This window comes from Dryobates pubescens, chromosome Z, assembly GCF_014839835.1.
Source record: "Dryobates pubescens isolate bDryPub1 chromosome Z, bDryPub1.pri, whole genome shotgun sequence".
Taxonomy (NCBI): Eukaryota; Metazoa; Chordata; class Aves; order Piciformes; family Picidae; genus Dryobates; species Dryobates pubescens.
In genome coordinates, this window is record NC_071657.1 from 105715418 (window position 1) to 105735638 (window position 20221).

General features: G+C 42.5%; 1 protein-coding gene across 1 annotated transcript in view; it reads left to right on the forward strand.

Moving 5' to 3' along the window:
* The window catches only part of CELSR1 (cadherin EGF LAG seven-pass G-type receptor 1), a 169985-nt gene that overhangs the window by 101578 nt on the left and 48186 nt on the right, over positions 1-20221 (forward strand). The window contains exons 6-7 of the mRNA XM_054178119.1: positions 17822-17979; positions 19207-19370. Coding sequence (XP_054034094.1) covers positions 17822-17979; positions 19207-19370 — 322 coding nt within the window. The remainder of the gene's footprint in view (positions 1-17821; positions 17980-19206; positions 19371-20221) is intronic.

Consider the following 20221-nt stretch of genomic DNA (forward strand, 5'->3'; position numbering starts at 1 on the left):
TGAGGTCATCATCTTCCCCTTAGCAGTATTTATTCCAGAATGGTTAGAGTTGGGCTGGCAAAGTGGAGCTGACAGTATTGAGTTACTGGCACAAGTAGGATATGCTAACTGATATGTACTTAGCATGCTCTCAGGACTTTCCAGCATGTCTTGAGAATTGCATATATTGCAACAGATTTCCCATAATGAAAGAAGGAGTGGGTACTGCAGGACAGCATCAGCTGGAGGCAGCTCTGTGGGCCTGCCTGCCGCACCCTGAAGCAGGGTTAAGCCTTCGCCTCAGCTGGTATTTGTTTGTAAAGCAGTTCCTTGGCTACTTCATGTTTTAATAAAGGTGGAAGTAAAGTTTCTGTGAGGTTGAAAAGACAGAGATAATTTAGGGATTTTGGTTCTGCCAAGATAAATGGGATGCTGTGTCTAAACTTGACACAGCTAAGACACGTTTGAATAGCACAGTACCCAAAACTCCTGAGTTTGCGTAAATGAGGCACTCCCATTATTCTGCAGCTACTGCATCCTTACACTCTTTCCAAAATTCTACAATGCTGTTTGGTCTTTAGCACATCACTGCTTAGCCCCTTTGCTACCCTCAAACACTGTGCAGATTTCCTGAGCCATCTCCCTCCTCCTTGCCTTGCCTCCAGCTTGTGTTTGATCCTCACCTTCAGCCCCTTCTGGACTCCACTCCCTTCTCGTCGCCTCCGGCTCACTCAAGCGTTTTGCAGCAGCACACTGGCATTTTGCAGTCTTACTGCAGGGGCTAGTTCCTTTCTTGTGTCACTTCTGTGCTTTCTTTTTGCACAGCAAAACTCATATAGATATTTCAAACTTTTCTTATCTTTTATCTTATTATGTTTTCTTGTTATTCACACTCCTACAGCTGAGTGCTACCAGGCTGTGTGTTCTGCTACTGGGGCCATTACAGCTATCCACCACGGTGTCCTCAGGCAGAGATAGGCTGGATTCTTTCCTCCTGCCTTGGAAATGTGAGACACATTGTGCTGCAGGTTGAATAATCAGCCATTCAAAAATTTCCTGTTGCACTCACAGCAAGCACTGGGTTCAGATACTCTCTTATCTTCAACTTTCTTTTCCAGTTCCTTTTTGTGCTAAGCTTCTTTAAAATATCTTTTTTTTTTTTTTTTAACTAAGCTAGAAGCTGTTCTGTTGATTTCCTTCTTTCTGCATTTGTACAGCATCTACAAAGAAAAAAGAAGAGTGTAGTCTTCTTTGGAGCTTTCTCATAATGTCATAGTTCCCATATGGAGTATTAGATTTCACCACAGCCAAGGTTACTTTTTCATCTTTAGTTTTTGTGGAGAATGACTATCAGGCTTTGATACATAATCTAAATCATGTCAGTCCAAAGCAAATGTTTTGTTGATGAGTTTTCACAGCTCTGAAAGCTGTTCATGCAATCTGAGGTGATCATGGACAGATAAGAGCAAAGGTTGAGTGTCTTTTGGCACCTGCAGTTCTGTGGATGATATTTGGCTGAGCATTGCTGGAATTTGGACTCGAGGAGTAGGTGACTTGAACACAATTGTCAGCTCTGGTGGAAGCTTCTGCAGCAGCATTTTCTGGATGTGCCACACAGTTTGCCACCCTGCGCTGTCACTTTGGTAATAATGTAATTAGAAGCAAGCGTAGAAGTAACTCCTGTAAAATCAGCTCAGAAGCAACGTGCTAGGTAATATTTATCTTTAACATCGTTGAAAAATGTTGCTTCATAATTAACTCCATATCTGTCCCCTGCTGCTTAGGACAAGCACTGGAGCCTCACTGGTAAGAGGGGAGTCCAGAGCTGGCTTTGTGTCACTGTGTTTGCAGAGAAGCATCAAACCAGTTCTCTACCAGCTCAAGTATTTGATGCTTCCTTACAAATCCTGGCATGTGCAGGCATGTTAAAATGTGGCAGCAATGAAATTGATTGTATCAGAGGATGAAGGGAAACAATGTTATTTCTTTTACTATATAGTGATGGAAATGGATGCTTCCTTCCCTGGTAACAGCTGACATGCTTGATTTCAGTGGAAATGTCTAAGAGAAGCACATGGATGTTGTACTAAGGAAGTGTTGGCTCTGTGTTGAATTTCTAGAAGGGAAAGCACCAAGGGGAAGGAGTTAGCAACTTCTGCAAGAGAGCAGAAGTGAACTATGAGTATTTTATAGCCATTCTCTAGTTTCAGTTATGTATTAGAAGTTTTGTCAACTACCAGCAGTACCTGTTTGCAGTGTTACTTGCTGGTACAGAAGTTTGCAGACAGCAGGGTGAAGGCAGACAGGAAAACTACTAGCTGACTCTGTTAGCTCAAACACATTACCTTCTGAAATCCTGACCTTACATCCATTAAAATCAATGGGAGATATTAAATTAAAGGTGACCTGCATGTGCCCTGCTTTCTCAAGAGTTATATAGGTCAGTAAGAAATTCAGAAGACATGGATTCTCAATGTTATTTTGGAAAGAAAGGGAAGGGAAGGGAAAGTATTTAAGCCTGTGTCCTGAAGGGTCAAACCCCAAAACATGCACCAGCCCAGACAATGGGTTAAGGATCTGTGAATGTGCTAACCTGGACAATTCCTGGGGTCCAGATGGTCAAGGCAAATGTATAGTACGTGTAACTAACCTTGTAAGCACCTTTGCAAACGTGGACACTTCCTGGGGTCCAGATAAACATGTACTACATGTAATTAACTTTGTGACACAGCTGTGAACTGTATGTGCCCCTGGCCATGTTTGGATATGCCCCATCCTATAGGTCCAGTTATCAGGGTTCTGTGTTACTAAAGGGCATTAATTGTCTTGGGACAGTATTTAAACCAGCCAAGAAAGTAGGCAACTTGCTCTGTTCTCACCCAGTAAGCCACATGAGCCAAATGCTGCTGAAGTAGCAGCTGAAGGGCATTGCATTAGCAGACCAACTACACCTGGGCCTTGTTCTTACCACAAAGAGACAAGAGTCAAATGCTGCCCAAGCAGCAGCTGAAGAACTTGTCCCAACAGGCAACAACTACATCCAGGCCTTGCACCTGGACCAAGGCAGAAAGGGGAAAAGCTCTAAGAGAATTGAATCCCAGAAAAGGCTACAGCCTGGCAAGGGAGCAAACAACAGAGAGGTCCCCTAGCCCTCTCTAAGCTAAGGACTGCTCAAATTATAGTCACAGCATCTGGGAAGATACCAGGCAGTGGAGCAAGTCGTGAGTACCTGGCTAATCTGCCATGGAATCCCATTTGTGGGAAAACCACAGATCACAGCAGCTGTGTTTCCAGTTTGAATTGCTGTATTGGAAATGTTAGATCTGTGCTTAAATCATTCAACTATCTTTATATGTGGGATGTAATACCCACAACTGAATAGAACCTGTAAATAAGTTACAGTGGTGTTTGAAGATATCACCACCCAATATATTAAGCAGTGAAATACATAACAGCCTGACAAAACTGGTAAAAAATAGAAACAACTTGCCACTTGTTCACAGGATATCTGGCATAAGGGGCAGCAGCAGAATGAACTTTTTGCCTTGGTCATGTGCTTCCTTTCTACATGAGAGTGTAGTTTGCAGTTGAGGGAATTTAATCTTTATCCTTTGTCTCTCCTCAGCCTGCCAACCTGAGTGATGGTCAGGAGGTTTAGCTATGGTGATATTTGTTTGGAATAGGAATGTTTGATGGTAACAATGCCCAGTATCAATAATACCACATTAACTGTCTGACATTGTTTGCACAGACAGGATCACGTATGGTTGTAGGCAGTGCTTAGGACAGGAGATCTTAGTGAGCCCGATAGTGGGTGGTGTTTTTAATTAAGTGAAAACTTCAAGCCACTCTCTCAAACTTCTAATAGAAATGCAATTTTGTTCAGAATTTGAGATATGTCATCAAATTTATGTTAATGTTTTACCTGACTCCTTACCTCAGGGTAGAATTCATCATTTGGCACAAGATAAAAATGTTTTGCGTATGGACATGTTTCTGTAATTATAGAGGGCATATTTTATACTGTGCATTTTATGTGTTACTTATACCTATATGACATCGAAGTTGCTTAAGGATGTTGCTGTTCTGTAGGCAGAAGCTCCTTCTGCATCTGTTTAAGGGAGCACGGGATAATTTTACCTAAATGACAGAAAACCTGAAAAGAGCAGAGAGAAACATCACTGAGTGTCTGACGTGCAGTGCAGTAATTCTGGGGGATGGGAACAAATACCTGAATGACTTTCAAAAGTAACAACTGTTAAGATCAGGCAGTGTGTGTTCATGGGAGCCTCCTGATCCATGGGTCAGGAAGTGCAAAATTATGGGTGCCTCGGAGAGTGTCTCCACTGTACTGGTCTCTTGAGCCAGGTGCTTAGGATGAGATATTTAGGACAAACATTGTCCTTTTCTCATAACTGGGCTAAGGTTTTTTTCTCATATTTGATCAAAAGCTGCCATTCTTTCATTCCTTTCTCGCATGTTTTTATACTGATGAGTGCCATGGTTATTTCAGATGCTTGAATCTCTTGGAACACACAGGTTACAGTTAGCAGGGATCTGCTACTTTCCATCCCTGTGCACTTTCCACCCAGTAGAGCCCAGACCTGTGTTTAGCCTGAAGACAGCTGCCAAGAAAAACAGACAAATTCTTCAGTTAGAGATAATCTTAAAAGAACTGAAGGCTGATCATTGGTATGTTGTGAATTCAAAGCACATTGCTCTAAATCAGACTCACTTATGCTTTCCCAAACCTCCTGCCTGCCTCTGGTAAGTGATGTTTCTCTTGAGTTAAATGGCCTTCATCTGGGACAAGCTGGAGCTTGAGCCTCACTTAAGATTGAGCTAATGTTACAGAGATTTAGCTTTCAGCCCACTCATGCACATTTGCTGGTACCTTTCCTTTTTGGGGAGGCTCTCTCACTCACCCATCAGCTGAAAGCTGTTTCCAGATGCCAGAATATGCCCTCTGTTTCAGTGCCAAGCCCTGTGCTCTAATTGATTTTCCATACCTCGAGTGCATGCTGCAGCTCTCCCCTTGTGCTTGTTCAGGCAACAGGTGAGTGGATAGGAAAGCAGCTTTCTCCTTCACCTGTGAGTTCCTTGGCCAAAGATGATCCTGAAGGGTTATGTAACCATGTCCATAGAGCTGTGCTGTAGCGCTGGCAGAAGTTATCATTTTGAGTCTGCATATGCAGACCCTCCATAGTGTGGATCAATAGTAGTGACCCACAGACTGGTCATTGAATCTGGAAGGTAGCATATATCTGGGCAAAATAAGCCAGCTCCATATCTGGGGAGACCTCAGTGAGTCCCATTTTTTTTTTTGTGCAATCTGAGTGGCTGCTCTCCAGCACCGCTGGGCAGAGTTTGTGTGTCCTGCTGGGCTCCAGACAGAGCTAGGAGCATCTCAGGATGGATTTGGAACTGCTGCCAGCTCAGGTAGACTTGGGCTGAAGCAGGGAAAAGATGGCACAAATTTATTTTAGACGCATCATGTGTCTTGCTGGAGCGTGCCTTGTTCATGCAGAGCACTTGTTTCAACTGACTGCATGGTGAACTTCAGCTCTTGGGCTCAGTCTTGCACAGCCATGCATTTTCTCATACACTTACATGCATTATGCCTGCCACTGATTACTGGAATTATCTTTAGGATTATCTTTATAGCAGATCTCTAACATTCATCACTGCCTTTGTTTTTATTCTGGGAGCCTGTGTTGTGCCTACCAGTGGCCAGAGGCAGAATGCTTCTGAAAGACTTGAGGATGTGTACACAAAACTTACCTTTTGAAAACTCGGGTCCACCCAAGAGCCACCCGGGGCCACAACTCACTCTGGGGGTGACACAGCTATACCCTAAATGTTGAGACTGACAGGGCTGCATGCTGGTATGCTTTTGGGCACCTGGAAGCTCAGCAGCTACTTGTGTTCCTCTGCCAAAAGCAGACAGGACCTGCCCTTTAAACCCCTTGCATAAGCACAAGCAGCACAGGCAGTCACAGCCAGTGGGAGTGGTGCTAGTCTGTGTTGGGGAGTTTAATGCAGCACTTTGTTTTGAGTAGGGTGGGATGAAATGCAGCAACCTTTGACCACCTGCTGCAGAGATGAGCACAAGCCCTCCTGGCTACGACAGAAGTGCCCCTGCACCAGGTGCCTGTGGAGCTCACAGATAGGTTATCTTGTTTCCTTCTGAAAACACAGAGCCTCTCTGATGGCAAATTCACCTGGAATGGAAATATATTCTTTATTCAGTACTGAAAATTGGTTTAGTCACTTTGCCTTGGGGGTGGATGAAAGCACCAGCTATCAACATTTTAGTGAAAGGTTGTGACAACTGTGCCAAAAGACAAGGATGACACTGGTTACTGCTTCCCCTCCTATAAACGGAACTAATTCTTGTTGAACTTCTGGGTTTGTGGTGTTCCTATTCCCCAAGCGTAACAGGCGAACAAGAGCATCATACAGTGGCTCAGATCAGGCTTCCCTGTGCCACCCTGCCACTGCATTGCCCCCCAGGCAGGAGCCTCCCATTCCAGCATGAAAGCCTTGTTTGCTCAGCTCTTGGTTTCCCTGCCGAGCCTGCCAATGAGGCTGCCAGCACTGCGGGTGATTTATGAGGCAGGCACATGCCTGCAACTGAATAGGGCTTGCCAGCTCCTTGGAGAAGAGCCACATAGCTGCCACCAGCTAGGCATAACTTTTAGTTATTGGACCCAAGGTGAAACACCTTACCCTGAAAATATCCAGGACACCATCCAGTATTGTTTAACCTGAATGGTCAGGAAAAGTGGTTGGCAATTAAATTTTCAGATAGGTATTATACCCAGTGCTAGGAAGCACCTCTCACACTGGGGCATGGTTACCCCTGCTGAGTGCTGCATTTTGTAGCACTGTTGGAAAAGACAGACCCCAAAGGGAGTCAAATCACTGGAAATGCAATTAATAATAAAGGCTGGGTATGACTTATGCAAATGTCTATCACTGGTGATATCTTGAACAGACATAATTGTGATCTGAGGGAGAATTTCTGAAGTTAATCCTCCCAGTGGCTTCCAGACTAATTTGTTAAGGGATTGAGAGAGATTTTCTAAATAAACAATGCAGTAGTTGAAGATTATAATAATGCCACTGTTGATCAGATGTGGGCCCCGCCAGAGTTTGGATTTTGCTGGCTCAGAGTGACTTGCTCTGTTTACAGCATCTGTGGTCAACACAGGCCTGCTCTAGCATTGCTTGGCATTGCCTGGTAAATGGAAGCGCAGAACATTAATTGCAGTGTTGAGAAAATATTGAGGGGAAGATTGGTATTATGAACACTGAAAATGTCATTCTCTGGTCATATTTTTCCAGGAAGAAATACAATCTTGTGTATCTGCATTTCCAAAACTACATTCATAATATCTCCAAGATTGGCCAATGCAGCTTTTAAAGACGATCTCAAGTGTGCTAGGCAGAGATTGTATTAAAATTTACTGCTTCTTCTGAAATCACATATTCTTACTTAAGATTTATCCATATTTCTAATTCTGTCATTTCCATATCACCCATCTGATTGTGAATATTTAGTAGTAGCAGACACTGCAGGATTGAGAGGTCAGTGGTGGCACCGTGTGGAGTAGCCTGTGAACAGTGGTAACGTCCAGCAGGGTGCTGCTGATGTACTTCACCAAATCAATTTTTGCTGGATGCCGTTTCTTCTATGGCATTTTCATGGGATCAGAAGTTCTACCATAGCTTGAGCACAAGAAGGCTTGCAGGACACCAAAACCACAGGGAGCATAACCACAGACAATTTGTTAGCTCCGGTTTTGGGAAGGATTTATCTGTGTTTATCTGCCTAAGTTTGGGGCCTCTTCACAGAGTTTCTTCAATTATACAGAGAAGAAAAGCAATTCAAGTGAAAAAGTCACTTTCTTTGCTAGCCACAACCAAATTCTTAACCAGCATCAAAGGTCTTCTCCAACCTGGTCTGGTCTATTCTATTCTATCCCAAGGGACATGCATATTTCATGTGTTTTTCAATATACAAAACCAGGAGTTTTTACCAATTGGATATCACCAATATTGTTAGCCAGATACAGATTATGATCGTTTTTTGCATCTTTCCCACAAGAACAAAAGTTACTGTATGAGCAGATTAGTGTGCTTTTTGGTGGTCAGGCTTCTATACTTCTGAAGTGTACAATAGGTACTCCTGGAGGCACACAAATACCAGGCTATGAGGAATACACATAGGAGGCCGTGAGGAATTTGTAGCTATGCATTTGTATTATTTATCTGTGCTGTATCTTTTTGGTGCTACTAGACAAGGCCATTAAAAAAAAAAAAAAAGAAAGAAAGAAATTAAAACTGCAAGCAGCTAAAGGAAGGGAAAGAAATTAGATTTTCCGTTGCTGAATCCATGCCAGGGTTTTACATTTAAAGTTCAAAATGCTGTTTTAGTCAAACACATAAAGTATGTTCCTCATGTCTGAATTCAAAACATCTCATTTCCTACATGCTCAGGGCTTGGTTTTTTAAACGGCACAAGAAAGGTGAACCCTGCAAAAATAGTTCCATTTATTAGTCATTTCCTGTCATTCTGGCTGAGACTCCCATCCTTGCTGAGGCCAAATTCATTCTCTTCTCCCCCAAATCCAGGTATCATTAATGAAAATCCTAGTCTAGATAAAGACTATAGATTTGATATACAGAAACTGAAGTTTGACAGATTCTGATTAGAAATAGCATGCAACATCATTAATAGTGAAGGTATATAATCTGCATTATAATCCACTGATGGTCTTGCTTGGAAATCTTTAAATCAAGTCAGTATTTCTCTTTCTAAAGGGAAATTGTAGCTGAGGTGCAAGCCATGTTATTGAGTTAGGACTCCCTGGGTGATGTTCTAGGATTGAATAAGGCAAAAGATTGATCAGATGATGAGTTTCTTCCACTCATAAAATGTAGCAGGATACTGTGAAAACCTGTCTGGAGCTCTACCCTGCAGTGTTGCAGGTAGGAAGCTGAGAACCCAAAGTGTTGTTGCACATTTGCCCTTTCCTTATGCTCTTCCATGGCATCTACCACTCGCTCAGTGGGACTTTGGTCTGGCCGGTGGCAACTGTTCATGTTCCTAACAAATCCTGAAGAACACTGGCTAGTACTTCCTTTTTCTTGGTCCTGCTCAGACATGATTGCAGAGCCCTTGCAGGTGTTGGTGGGTGTAACAAGAGGATCTGCCTCACGCATTAGCCTGGACTTTCAAAGCCCCTCCTGCCATTCCACTGATATTTATTCATGTGGATTTCAATCAGTAGTAATAGGGGTTTTGTTGTTTGGGTTGTTTTGTTTTGTTTTGGGGTTTTTTGGGGTGGTTTTTTTTTTCTGGTAGAGGGTAAGTGCAAAGTGATTGATATCTGGGAAAGGAAATCGGGCTTTGGCGGTAGGGCAACATTCCATTGTCTTGACATGAAATAACAAATAACTGCCTCTAAGTCTGTGTCTCGGGAAATGAAAGTGTAAAGCAGTGAAAGTCATTTGGAGGTCATTAAGATGCAAAGTGTATCCTGCTCCCCAGGCCTGAGTTGCTCAGCTCTCCCTGACAGCTTTGAGAAATATCTTGGGTCACTGGGGAAGAGCAAGAAAAGTGCTTTCTGCTTTAGGAAGTTTTGCTCTCACAGAGTTCACAAACACCCCCTGAAAACACTTTGTTGTTGTGACAGTGATCTGATATGGAAATGCAGACAGTAACTTTTCAGAAACCATCTCTAGGGTTTTCACTCTGCAGGTGACAGTAAGGACCATGTCATGTCAAAACCTACCCAAGCCCTGCTTTTCTGGAAGCCCCATCCCTGTCAAGGCTTCTCAGTTCCTATCTTCTCAATCCTCACAGGTTTTTAAGACTTGACTTGTGTACCTATTTATACATCACTACTATTTTCTAGGTCTACACTGAGCCTGCACCTGAGCTGGGTCTCAGCTGTATGGCTTTCCTAATGGTGGGGAGCTCTCAGAACAGCCTGGAGAACCCAGCACCCAACGGTCATCTGTGAGCCTGGATTTGCCTAAACCATCTACACACTCACACTAGAGAAATCAGAGGTTTAATGGCAGCTCCCAAGATGATGATTTTTGTCTCCTCCTGAAGGCTAAGGAGATACAAGGCACCTGCATGAGATCTGGCAGAGTCTGAATGGCTGTGGGCTCACTATAAGGCTCTGAGGATAGGGCTTGAAGGCTGTGCTGTGCAGCACAGCCTGGCAGGGCTTCTGCAAAGCCAATAGAGTCATTCAAATGGCACCTCAGGAATTTGTTGCAAGTTCTTTGAAGTGCACTGTTATCTCCACTTAATCACACAATAAATCTACAGAAGCTTGCTGCTTTGCAGTAAGTTTTCAGGTATTTTGCATCTGTCTGTGTAGTGAGGAGAAGCAGCACTTTGCAATTACCTGGCCACACAAGCATCTGTGTGTACCAAGAGACCCTCACAAAGACCCAGCTGTGGACAGAATAGGCATAAAGTAGTGTGGATTCCTGGATTTTATAGACCCAGTTGTATCCTCATCACCCACACTGAGCAGCAGTTTGCTCAGCAAGGTGTCATCAGGGATGAGCCCTAGGAGGAGTTGTGAATAAGTGTCATGTTGTGGTGTTTGTCACATTCTGTTATTTCTAAGTATTTCTTGGACTCTAACAGCAATAACATTTGCATCCAGGATGCTAAATTAGGTTGTAAAACATAAAAGAGTCATGTAAAACCAAGAACATTTGAGAGTGATACTTTGGCAGGTAGATAGGGTCAAATGGCAAAGAGAGAAGGGCTGGCTGAACTGGAAGAGGAGAGCATATGAAGACCAAAGATCCACTGCAGCATCCTTCACATGCTCTCCTCTCCCAGTTCTCCAAGGATTCTGGAAGGGAGAGAGGCAGCAAAATAAGCAGATAAAAGGGTTCAGAAGGCAGGACAGGACAGGGAGAAGGCACATCAGCCACAGGGGAAGATCAGAGGAGAGAAGAGAGTTTCAGAGAGCAGACACAGGGAAGAACACCATGATGAGTGGTGTGTCCCATGCAGTAAGATGGATGTTGTCTTGAGGAGTGGGTATAGTCTGCCGGCAGCCAAAACAGGTCCTTCTTGTTGTGGCACTGATTTAGCATCAAAGATCTGAGAAGCATCTGGTAATACAAATTGAGGATCAGACTTCCATTTGCAGGCAGGAAAAACTCATTCTTCCCATCAGCTTTACAGCAACCTTTGCCAAAGTTAGTCAAATCCAAGAATATAGCCTTTACGGGAGCTCTACGATATTTGTGGAGATAGTGGTCACACTCTGTGCAGGGAAAGGGCATGTTTGAATGACATGTACCTGTAATTGAGACTTCTCACAGTCTTGCCATGCCATTGCCATATGGTGGGACAAGAGGGATGTTCCCCATCACTGCTCTGCTGCTAAAAGAGCAGCAGCAAATTCTTGAGTGCCAGGTCTCACAGCTGTGCTGAAAGCTGCCTGCTTCAAATATCAAAGTTTAGCCTCTGGATGCAGCTGTGTGGGAGATAGCAAATCAGAGTAGTAAAGCTCACTTGGCTTTGCAGCCCAGCCTTGGATCCTGATGATCTGTGTTTCAAGGAGTTTGTCTAGGAAAAGGAACTGGTCTGGTGGCTTTTCAGGATTTGCATTTTTGACTCAGAGATAGGAAGCTTTTTGGCTTTACTTTTTACTGTCACAGCCTCTCATGTTCCTCCACAGACTCCAGCCAAGTTTGTGTAAAGAAATACTATTAAAATATTCAGCGAATAAAGGGGTTACCTGCATCAAAGGAGTAAGGGGTTTATGTGAAATGAGTTGTCCTGCCTTTCCCTGCTGACTTAGCAGGACGTGTTAAAAATTCTCAGTTCTTCTCACTGTGTTCTTTTAAAGGTGCTCTGGGAAGCTGTAGGGGAAAACTTTAGAAATCAGAGATTAACGTTAATAGTTTCTCTAATCTGCCCTAATTTGGAGTTTCTCAGTTGATCAGAATGGTCTGCAAGTCCACAGTGCTAAGCTTCTGCGGCATTTCCTAGCCTCTCCCCTGGGATTCCAAGCACGGCGCTTTCTCCGGTTGTGTTTTCCTGTTTATTTATTTATTTTCCTTGCGGGGCGCCGGGCTCCGGACGCTTGCCCAGGGAGGCCGCCGCTGCCGTGGGCACTTAATGAGCTTTTTGACCACTGAAGCAGCACAGCATTGCCTGGGAATCAGAGGGAGTTTCTCCCTTCCCCGCGTCAGATAGCCGAGCAGAGGCCGGCGGGTTAACAAAGGAGCCGTGGCGGCTGGCCGGCTGCCTAATGAGCACCAGGGAACCGATGAGGGGGGGACCCTAGCAGTGGCCAGAGCCCCGGCAGCAGCTTCCAGCAGGACCTGATGCCAGCTGATCCATTTTTCCCCCATTGTTATTGTAGCTACAAGCGTTAGAAAGCAAAGCGCTCCAAATGGTATGAATGTGAAGTGTTTTCCACCCAGAACTTTTGGGGGTGGTGAGGTCTGAACCAGCACATTAACAGTGCAGATAAGCGTGGGGTTTTGTATTAAAAATAGCTAGGAAACAGATTCTTTTCAACCTTTAACTGCTCTTAACAGTCAATAAATCATTAGCTACTGATTAACAAAAACAGAAGGGTAACTTATTGTCTGGTAAGCAAGCTCTTGGAAGCACTGAAAGGCTGGCACTAACTTCGGGATGGCTTTTCTTGTTACACTTACCAAAAAAAAGACAAACAAGCCAAGCTCTGCATATTAAGCTATGCCACACAAAGCATTTTGCTAGAAGAACAACTTTCTAAAATAGATATATATTTTTAATGTGTACAGTGAGCTGAGCAAATGTAGTATTTGTGATATACAATGTTATATCTGTCCCCCACTAAAACAGGTCTTCTCATGCAAAACACAGTGTTGTGGGTTGTGTATTATCTGAAAGGGTTGCCAGTTTGTGTTCTCCAAGTCTTGGCCATACTTACAGACTGCTACTGAACTATCTCCTCAGCTCTCAAAAGATTCAATAGAATGGTTATAGTAGGCGGAAGTCCTTATGGCCGAGGTTCAGGCTGGAGAGCACACTTTTCACTTCGAGTTCAGGGAGTATCTGTGATGTTGGAACACTCTCCCATGGCTGACCACAATGTAAGAATGGAAGTTAGAGAAAGGTATTTCCAGTGGAGGAGGTGTTTGTGGGACCTTTGGAAAAATCCCTATTATCTTGCGCATTTACTAATGAAAGGCAGAGAACCAGGAATCTGTCACTGCTGATGACTGACTAAACAACACTTGCACTTTGTAGTATTACTATTACATGTGCATACCTAGTTTAGTTTAATTCAAAATAAGTCTACCAACGATTAGACAATTTGTTTAAACCTCTCCAACCATTTTGCATTGTGACTATTGAAAACAGTAGTGTTTATAATGTAAAAATGTAGCAGTTAAGTATGTAAGACAAGGCTTCCATTGTCTGTTAATCTGTATGTCTTTTCCATTCACTGTGCATCATGAGACCATCTGTGTCTAATAAGTAACTGTGTCAGCTCTTGCAGTTTAAATATTTACTTTAAAATAATAGAGAAATCCAAATGAAACTGAGATACATGAGAATATCCATGTCTGGTGGTTTAAGTGGAGTAGGAGTAGATTTCTGCAGCAGATTTGCGAACTATAAACAGATGTGTTTTGATGACCTTCTCTCCTCTATCTGGTCTCCATTTGGAAAACACAAGTTCACAGATTAAGCTTCTAAAGAGTTTTACATGCATCTGGGAGAATCTATTTGTGTTTCTTTCTGTTGGAGTTGTGAGAAGAAGTCAAAGCAGTTCAATGCCTCCATACTTGGTTTTCACAAAAATCAGATTTGGCATCGCTAGTAAAATACTTTCACAGTGACCTTCTTACTGCAACCTGAGAAAGTCATTGCAGGTGGCCAGAGGGAGTTACATGCACCTTGGCAGCTTGAGAGAGTCACTCCTCCAGGTCACCAGTAAGGACAGGAGATGAGTCTCGTGGTTAACTCTGCTGTGGTCAGAAAAGGAACTGCAATTTTCAAAAGACATCCTGGGAGAATTGTCATTCCTGCAATTTCAGTCTGCTTATGACTCTGTCTGGAGAAAGGAGAATGGCATGAGTTAGACATGAGACTTGAGATTGTCCACTCATAGATCAGAACCCGCTGATCTACTTTGCGATCTGTACAGTTTTAGGTACTATTATTTAAGGAACATAAATGTGGTTCATCTTGTTTTATATAAGAGAAAGAGAAAGGTAGGTGGCTTCAGCTCTCATGTATGGATCCTGAGTATATTAGAACAAGAAAACATAAGGGTCAGTACAACAAACACACCATACTGTAATATGGGGTGCACAGACTATTTGAGAAATCATAATTGTGATGGTGATAATACACTGCAACTCTTAAGGCTGCTTTCCCCTACACATTTTTTGTTTCTTTTATTTTGGTTTTTGTTTGGGCGTTTTGGTGCTTTTGTTTGTTTGTTTGGGGCGGGCGGGTTGTTTGGTTGGTTGCTTTTGGGGTGGTTGGTATTTTTATTGTAAGTCAGAATGAATCTATTTCTTTCATAGTTTGCTTAAGGTAGACCAAGTTCTCTCTTTACCACTGTTTGTTACCTCTTCTTGCTACTCACTTGTACAGCATGTGGTCTTTGAAGTTTGATTTGCAGCCTCTTTCCAGACAAGCACTAAGTAAAAAGGCAGCCTTTAGGGTTAGGCAGCATAAGGTAAATTTTCAGCCCCATGAGCAGGAACTCAGTTACATGACTTGCATTACCATTAATGGGGGTCATGCTGGTAAATTCCTGTACACCACATTGCACACTTACTCATGAGTGCAGAATTGGCACAGCTAATGAAATTTGCCTTTCGGGTAGCATGGTGTTTCAGGAGATGAGTCTGACAGGCAGAAAGGACCGCTAAGTACCCAGATGAAAGTCTGGCTTTTAACTCCTTGAACATATTTCCAGAAAATGATAGTGTGAATTAATTCTGGTTAGTTTTAGCTGTTCCTACTGTTAGGGATTGTTCTTGCTCCAGTAGGATTCCATTGAGGCAAAGATCATGCCTGAAACTTGTGTTCTGTCATTTTGTGTTGGCAATTCGTTTTCTTGTCTATTGTCCAAGTACTACTTACTGTTATTTATTTTCTTTCAAACATAGGCCAGCCCTTTGGTGACACCAGCTTCTGTAATCACAAACAAATTAAGTTCTTTTTTTATACTTGATCCCTCTTGTGGCTGAGCATCATGGGGTGGTTTCCAACCTACATCGTTCATGGACCTGTTATACCCGTTTGTTCTCATACTGTATTCATTGTAGCGATAGCATCTTCTCATTTCCAAAACCCTTTCCTAGACTTTAGTTCACTAGGCTAAACATGCCAGGTCTGTTTTGTCTGTTTGATAATGTAAACTTTCCATCACCCTGGCTGCCATTCTGGACATCTGCTCTTTCTGACAGTTATTTTTAATAAATGAAATAAAAGTTGCCCACAGCATTTTATGCTGTTCAGTGTCATAAAATTTCCCTCGTTGTCAGAACAACCCACTTTTGTATTGCATTTTGTGCCTTTTAATCATGCTGTACTTCATCACTGTTTTGTATTCAATTAATAGGTTTCTTTTTCTGATTGTCATAGTTTATATTAAATGGTCTCTGAGCCTGCACTAGGAATTCTTTCCATTAGATCCCAAGTTTCATGTTGTATTACTAATTCTCTCTAGCACTCAGCTATTCAAAGTGATTCTTTTTTTTTAATGTGTGGTGGTCTAAATGTCTTTTGCATCAAACAAAAATATTAAGTTAATAAAATCAGTTTCATGATTCGTTTCTGAATGAACGCCTAACTTAGGCTCCCTCTGTTTCAGTCTTTTGTTTATTTCACATTATTTTAGTTATAAAGTATTCCCTATGCTTGGTGCTGAGAAGATGAAAAGTGTACTTGCCACATATAAGAGAAAAAAGAGTTCATGTTGTATTAAATCACTCAGAAAATCTCTTCTCCTTTCCCAGCAACGTGTTCTTCCATTTTGGGAAAAGCCTGTTCTGCCAAACAAACCTTTTAACGTAGTCAGAAAATTGCTATGTATTTGAACCAAATATGGTCTGAAGTAGATCTTTTTTCATTCACCAACATATTTAATTTCTTCTTCATCAGCTTATGGTTCTCTGTGGTCATCAGAGCCAAATGGATGCCAGAGATGCACTGCACTGAACAGGCAATATCTAGAGAAACAGTTTGCAGTTTCTATGTTAAATAAAAGGGGGGGTGGGGGGACATCAATTTGCTACTGCAAGCTGACTGTGAAGGAGCAGCTGCAAACTGTTGAGTCTCATCAGGTTGCAATCTTGATTAACATTGGGCAGATAACCCCTGCTGTGAGATAAATACCCTGCCTTTGTCAAGGCTCCGATGTAAGAAACAATAGGTTATTTCAGTGAAGCAAAAGAACATAAATGTTAATCGAATCATTCCTCCACATGAATAGAAGTAGCACCCAGAATGTAAACATTTTAATTTTGGAAGGGAAGGTCTGCCTATCAGTTGATTAATTTTCTATTTATTTTTTCATTTACTTTGAAAAGCTGCTCGCTAACATTGCCATCACTGCATACAGTAACATTTTATGCACCGTAAATATGTGTGCTTCCTGTCTTTCCAAGCTGGGCTGTGGCAAAGGCCAGGGGGTATCGGAAAAAATACAGTCTGTCTTAGTATCACTCCAGAGAGGTCAAAACTTCATATTGTATAACTGCCAAACTATGTGATCATATTAGCTCTTGGTAGAGGAAATGGAAAATACTTTCCAACTGGAATCGACACCAGGAAACATCTTTTTAGAATGTTTTTTATATGCAGGGATAATTACCCTTAGAAATGAAGCTGTATCTATTCACAAATTATGAAAATGCCTTTAAGTATTTAACAAATTTATGTATGCATAAGCAAACCAGAAAGATTAGACATTTAATTCTCTGCTGCTTCCTTGTTTGCTGTGCAAATAAGGGTTTGAGTACACAGTTGAGCAATATATATTTTAAAGTGAGCATACAGCAAACTCCCAGGTGAAGCCCAGCCATCTCACGTTTTCATGTGGTTACTATTGTTGATCAGCACATCATAAAAGTACCACTTAGCTTTCAATTGTGCTGCATGTCTAGTCAGATCCTGGTGACTTCTCTTCTGTGGGGTGTCCCTTTACCCATAGAGGAACCACAGCAAAGCCAAGGGAGTTCAGCTAATTGCTTCTGTTGTACACATGAAGTTCTCAGATATCCTGCATGAGTGGTAGATTAAGACTCTGTAGCTCTCTATGAACACTAAACAGAAGGTTTTCTTACAGGAACCCACGTTTAGTTTCTGGTGGCCCCAGCAGAATAACCCCATCAGGGCAAATTTGATTTAAACCTCTAGCTTCACTTGTAATACTGCAGCACTTTATGATTTTCTGTCTTTGGGCAGAAACAATGTTAAAATGCAAGTTACTTCATTTGCTTGAGGTGAAGAGTTGCAAAATTACCAAAATTTATTAGAGTTTGCTGTGCAGATATAAGGCTAAAGTGTTTCAGCAGTGGAAAAGACCAAAGCCACTTCTGACCATGCTGTACAACACACGGGGTGTGTGTGGACTCCCTTTGAAGTCATCCATTGGGTGTTGGTTTTTTTTTTCCTGTCATAGGTCAACTTAATTTCTACTGTTTAGCTTACATATCCTATTATAGTCCCCTTTGGGAGGTAGGGAGAAGTATGTTGCTGAGCTGGCTGAACAAGCATTTAAATCCCATGTGTATGTAGCAGTGTGTGACATGTGCTGTTTATTTCTTGAAGCCTAACATCGGGCGATTAGGAATTCCCCATGGACCTTCTGGAGAGAAGGTGGCTGTGGTGACTGTGGACGACTGTGACACAGCAGTGGCTGTGCGCTTCGGGATCCTCATTGGAAACTACACCTGCGCAGCCCAGGGAACTCAGACGGGCTCGAAGAAGTAAGGATTCCCTACATTGGTCTTTTCCGCTCATTTTCTTCTTCCAGGGAAGAATAAACAGTATGTGATCAACTTCTAAGCAAATTAGGTTTGAAAAGCAGGTATGACTTAACAAGAAAAAGTAACAAGGTTTAGTTTGGTAGATGGAATTTACCAGGGGCTACAGTGAGTGTCAGTGCTCTGGGTGGAATACACAGTTTTGTACAGACACGTGCCCGGATTACTTGTAAAATGGGGGAGGGGAAAGAAAAAAGAGACCAGCACCAAAAAAATCATCTACTCAGTATGAAGTATAGAGAGAAGGGTAAGTGTAACATTAGATTTATTATTGAAAGGAGTGGCTGAAGAGCTTATTAGTTACATGATTTAAGTAAAAAGTTTGTCTGAAACAGACATGGAAATGAAGGGGGATACAGAAAAGGCTAGTGGGAATCATTAGGTATTAAAAAACTTTTCCTGTAAGGAAGGATCAAGAAAGATTAGTACTTTTGATTTTAAAGAGGAGATGGACAGCAAACAACCAACATAGCAGGGATATAAGGTGATGAGTAATAGCAGAAAGACCATTGATATGCACATGATATTCAAGGAGATACTCAAGGTCGAGCTCAACAAGGCTCTGAGCAACCTGATCTAGTGGAGGATGGCCCTGCTCACTGCAGTGGGGCTGCATTAGATGGTCTTTGGAGGTCCTTTACAACCCAAACCATTTTATGATTCTATGGTGTTCTAAAATCCCAAGAGAAGATGACCTAAAAATTAAGGCTAATTCAAACTAACCCAATGATGTACAGTGTGGAGTCAACCTGCATCCACTAAATGTTCCTAATACTTAACATCCTCAGAAGATTTAAGAGTTGGCACTGTATAATAACTGAGTTTATATCAAAATCAATAGCACCTCAACCCTTGTGCTGAGGAGCATAAGCCAGCCCCTGAGTGATCGGAGTCAGAAAGAAATGTCCTGCAGCTGCACATTTTGCCATTATTTTAATTTTCTCTTTCTTATTGGCCACTGTTAGGGACAGGTCATTGGATTCTGGATGTGTATGGCAGCTTCTAAAAGTTGTGACGTTTCTGAAAGGTCCTTTGATTGTAACTTCTAGAAGTACTGATGTCCCAGAGGGAACTGCACAGCTCATAAACAGCTTATATGTGCTTAGGGAAGGAGTAAGATAAAGAACAAGATACACACAAGAAGTGATGAGCATTTCTTTGTTTCTTCAGATCTTTGGACCTAACCGGCCCTCTCCTCCTTGGGGGTGTCCCAAACTTGCCTGAAGATTTCCCAGTGCACAACAGACAGTTTATTGGCTGCATGAGAAACCTCTCCATCGACAGCAAGCCGATTGACATGGCAAGTTTCATCGCCAATAATGGCACTCTGCCAGGTATGAGCAATGGCCACCTCAAAAGTCAGCGTGGGAAAACCCTTTGTTGTAGCCATGTGTGTAACAGAACTTAGGATGTCAAAGGGGCTAGCCCTGGGAGGAAGCATAGGAAGAAGCAGGGGATAGAAGGTTCTGCAACAGCCCTTGCACCTTGCCCTGTTAGCACCACTGAGGGCAAAGCATTCGCTGCAGGCTGCAGGGCAGGTGCTTGAGGTGCTGCTGGCTGTTGTGTTGCTGCCCTGTCACCATCATGGCTGCATCCAGACCTCATTTGTTTGAGCAAGGTGCGGTCAGCACCCATGCCAGGGACATACACAATAGTCCCTGGCACAGTGCACACTTACAGGATTAAGTGGCACACAGAAAAGGAATGAGCTTGTTTGTGCCTTTTGTATTGCTGTGAGTTTCACCCAGGAATTTACTCCTAAATGAATGTTTTCTATTTTTAGAGTTTTTTACTTTCTTTTAAATGTCACTTAGCTCTGAAAGCCAGTGGGATTAGTTTATGAGAATGAATGTTTTTAATGTCCTATTCATAAATTGTGTTTGTTTCATAAATCAAATTGTGCAATCCTCCAAATGTGAATGCTGCTTCATGAATCAGTCTTTTGGAGGCTCTGGTTTGTTGAAGACAGGCTGAGTTCAGCCTGGAGAAGATGCTGCTTAAAGGAGGCATACAGTAAAGGTGGCGAGGAACTTTTAACAGGGGCATGTAGTGATAGTGCAAAGGGCAGAGTCCTCTTCTCTGGAGAGATTCCAAACCCATCTGGACATTGTGATCCTGAGCAACCTGCTGTGGGTGACCCTGCTTTAGCAGAGTTTCAGACTAGATGACCTCCAGAGGTCCTTTC